The 3,848-nt window shown below is 31.4% G+C and overlaps 1 protein-coding gene across 1 annotated transcript; it reads left to right on the forward strand.

Moving 5' to 3' along the window:
• Nucleotides 1-2,029: 2,029 nt before the first annotated feature.
• Nucleotides 2,030-3,347, forward strand: LOC109545636. The gene is made up of 3 exons (XM_048667583.1): nt 2,030-2,203; nt 2,754-2,873; nt 3,199-3,347. Exons 1-3 carry the CDS (start codon nt 2,075-2,077, stop codon nt 3,316-3,318), a joined length of 369 nt encoding a protein of 122 aa, XP_048523540.1. The 5' UTR covers nt 2,030-2,074; the 3' UTR covers nt 3,319-3,347.
• Nucleotides 3,348-3,848: the final 501 nt, after the last annotated feature.

The following is a 3,848-nucleotide window of genomic DNA, read 5'->3' on the forward strand; positions in this document are numbered from 1 at the left end:
ATAAAAGTTGTACTTTTTGATAATTCTGGAAATACTTGATTGACTAATGTTAGTACCTTTTGATATTAGATTTTGACTAACATTGGGATTTTCGATAACTGAACCAAATACCGTGAATATTTCCTTCGTATGATAATCTGTCCGTTTGAAGTGTGAAATTATCGAAAAATTACAGCGGTAATTGCACAGTGTGCAATTATCACTCAACGATAATTGCATTGTTTACAAAAAATATTTGACAGGTGTCTTTTCATGTTGAATTAGACATCAAATCTTTTCCTGACACTCCCACTTTCCTCAAATTGGTGTAATAAGCGCTTAAAAACTGTTGGCTTAAGATGATTTGTTTCAGGAAACTTTTGAGCATAAACTCGAGAAGCAAATAAACAATTTTCATGACATTCTCCAAGGGTGAAAATCATGTCAATACGCTCTTCTCTTGGATAATTCTTCATTTTCACTTAGCAACACAATAATAATATTAAAATAACGACCAACACGTCTACAATTACAAAAAAACAATACCACTCTAGTTATGAAAAAGAGACTTTGCAGTCTAAACTGACAAATAAAATAAATGATTTGACATGTGTAAATGGTATAGGCAACTTAGATACATTGGATCCTTAAATTGAAATACACCAAATGGTGCACAGAACGACTATTTGACGTATTATGTAAAAAGGCAAAAACTTAGCTATTAACATCCTAATACCATTCGAGAGGTAATTAAAAATTGCATTTTCTGGTAAGTTAAAAAATATGGAGTTGTATTTAAATTAATCAAGTCAGAGCCACTTAAAGTTCTTATTTGATTAGTTTAAATTTGTGGACACCCTGTATAACATGGTAAGTTTATTATCATTGGGATATAAAATAATATATCTTGTTACACTCCACTATAAATCACGCTTACATAACTTAAATACTTAATTGTATTATTATAAATTAGATTAGAATTTGATTAATGTCGTATTATTTAAAAAACCTTAAGATTTAGGTGTTATAAACCTTATTAAAACAGACACTATTATATTATTTTGTTCAGCAAATCCAAAAATGCAATAATATACAGGACATTCCATTAAAAAAAAACCCAACTTTGATACCGTTAGAGCTTTTGGGACATCCTGTACATTACGAAAATATTTTTAAAATGTGCGCTCGGTAGGCGTCGGTTAATTCATAAAATAATACTTTTTAAAAATCAAACGGTTTAGCCGCAAACTTCCGTGCCGTATAACGTGGATAACCCTGTATATATGTACATTAATAATTCACTAACTTTTAATTTGAAATGAAAATGCGAGGCACAGTTTGGCAAACTGCGATCACCAACTATTTGAATGGAATCATCAATTATTACAAAAAATTGAACAAAGATTAGGGCTCAAATGCTCATTTTGTTGACATTTTTTGTATGATTTTTAAGTTCTTTTTTGGACAAGTGTAATATTTTTTTGTATCAAAAAACAGCAGCAAACGGAAACAGTGGTCTCATTTTTGACCGATCACCCAAACATAGAAAGCAACATCTATCACCAACTAAAGGATGTTGACATTCTAGTTGATATTAACATTTAAGGTAAAATTAATTTTTACGTATTAGTTTGTCAAAATGACTCATATGATATCAGTTTATATTGAAAGTGGAAAAAACAAAGAAATGGCACAAAATTTATATTTTGTTTGACATCCGGAAAGAGGGCAATTATTGAGGGTAGCCCGCCGACTGGAATGTATTTTAAAAATCTACGGCTCTTTTGTTTGCCTGTTTCAGTTTAAATTTTAAAAACGGATTATTTATTTTATTTTCATTAGTATAGGAAAAATCAGTTTTGTTAGAGATGGTTATTGTTGAGTTCGACTAGTTTTAGGACGCTCTTTTAGCAGTAAACGTGAATTCCAGTATTTCAGTGAAAGCACTGACTATGAACTAAGAATATCTTTCTTTGTAAATATATTTTGGTCACAATTCTAATCTAATATTTTAATTAATCATTAATTATATTTATTGCGTTTTCCAGATGAACCAGGTGCCGTTGATCAAAATAAAAATCGGCCTGCACAGCATATGCGAAAGGTGCAAAAAGTTGAAAGAGTTCCGAAACAGAAGGAACGAATAGAAAATAATACAGTGGTAATTGGAATGATAGGCACCAATGTGATACTGGAATGCAATGTGGGATTAAATAACGTTACGGTAATTCCCAAGATGTGTGAAGTCCATCAACTATTTTCATTATCCAAATATTCGGGAAAAAAAAATTATTCGACAAAATGAATAGATATTTTCAAACTTCCACGTTAAGAAATTATTCAAGTTAAAGAGAAACGATAGGTATTTACAAATACATTTACAAAATACATCTTTCAAAATAAATTTTGACCTATTAAAATGTGAAGCAGTATATGCTGCTAAGACACTTAATGATGGTCACAATTATTATTCATTAAGGGATAAAACGTTTTTAGACCCGTTAGATCGAAAATCCTATGGATGCGTTCGAAGTTTCTGTACCCAATGGATATTCAATGTAGCCATACTTTTTTTCCAAATGCTTTAAAACACTGTCGCTTTAGTTCAGTAGCTTGACAGGTAGTCCAGTAGCTTGACTCCTCACAAAACATATGGAAAAATTGAATATCTAGTTATTTTTTAATTATTTCTCTCAAAGGTTGAGTTAGGGCAATTTTTGAGAAAATCGTTCTAAGTTTACTGTCAGACAATTCCACCTGTAGAACACTTTTAGGTGCTTTGGGTCAAAAATGAAATGCGTGGAAACCTGAGTACTTTTACGGTGTTAACGGAAAACACCAACACCCTTGTGGACGACAAACGATTTCTAACGGTGAATCACAATAATTCCAGAGTAAGTGTGTACTAGATAAATTATTTATTATTATTTATAAATTATTATTGGAATTGGATTGCATATTACATAGCACTAAATGTTTATGTATTGATTCTATTTAATAATAGACTTTGTCAAATACCTAACTTTTTAAGTAGGTACTTGCTTTGAAGATAGTTCAACTAAAATATATACTGGAAAAGCTGCCCAAAATTCCGGCAAAAATTTGCTGCAAGAATTACTTTCTATTCGCGTACTAAGATCTGTTATTGTGGATAGTACTTGAGCATCTTCAAAGTATTCCACAAGATAAGAATTAACACATCAATTAATCAATTTTCAGATCTGGAGCTTACATGTAAGATTTGCTAAAGTATCCGATGCAGGTCAATATGAGTGTCAGGTCTGTACTCCGCCTACTTTCAGCATATTTGTTCGCCTGGAGTTATTTGGTAAGAATTAGTGTCTCAAATTAAGCTGAAAACATCGAAAAGAGAAAATGTTGAACAAATCCTTGTCGTACACAAAGCAACCACTCGTCAGGGTATCTAATTACATAAAGACATGCAGATAACTTATAGAATATTTTAGTTCTCGTCTCTTTCATGCTCTACATCGGTATAAAACACTTGCATGTTGCCGCAAAATTCGAAACTCGCAAACTCAAAAGTATGGTAATGCTATGTCATTCATTAAGCCTGGAAACTTTAGAAGCATATAGTTATATGTACTTGAATATTCTGAATCAAGTGGAAGTTTGGGAACTTGTACGCTGTAATAGCAACCGACGTACTTATTTCTTAAAACTAATTATCCAAAAGCACATAGCACATGTTTGGTATTAAACAGGTAACTTCTAAATTAAGCTTAGAAGTAGTGCGTTTGTTAACTGAACGTATACTTAGGTTTGTAGAATATTTTCTCCGCATTGGATGAACTCATACAATTCATGTTTTGCCTTGAAAATCAGAGAATAATGTAGGGAACATATTT

Source organism: Dendroctonus ponderosae, unplaced genomic scaffold (genome assembly GCF_020466585.1).
Source record: "Dendroctonus ponderosae isolate FM_Combo_2020 unplaced genomic scaffold, Dpon_F_20191213v2 Dpon_F_20191213_6, whole genome shotgun sequence".
Lineage (NCBI taxonomy): Eukaryota > Metazoa > Arthropoda > Insecta > Coleoptera > Curculionidae > Dendroctonus > Dendroctonus ponderosae.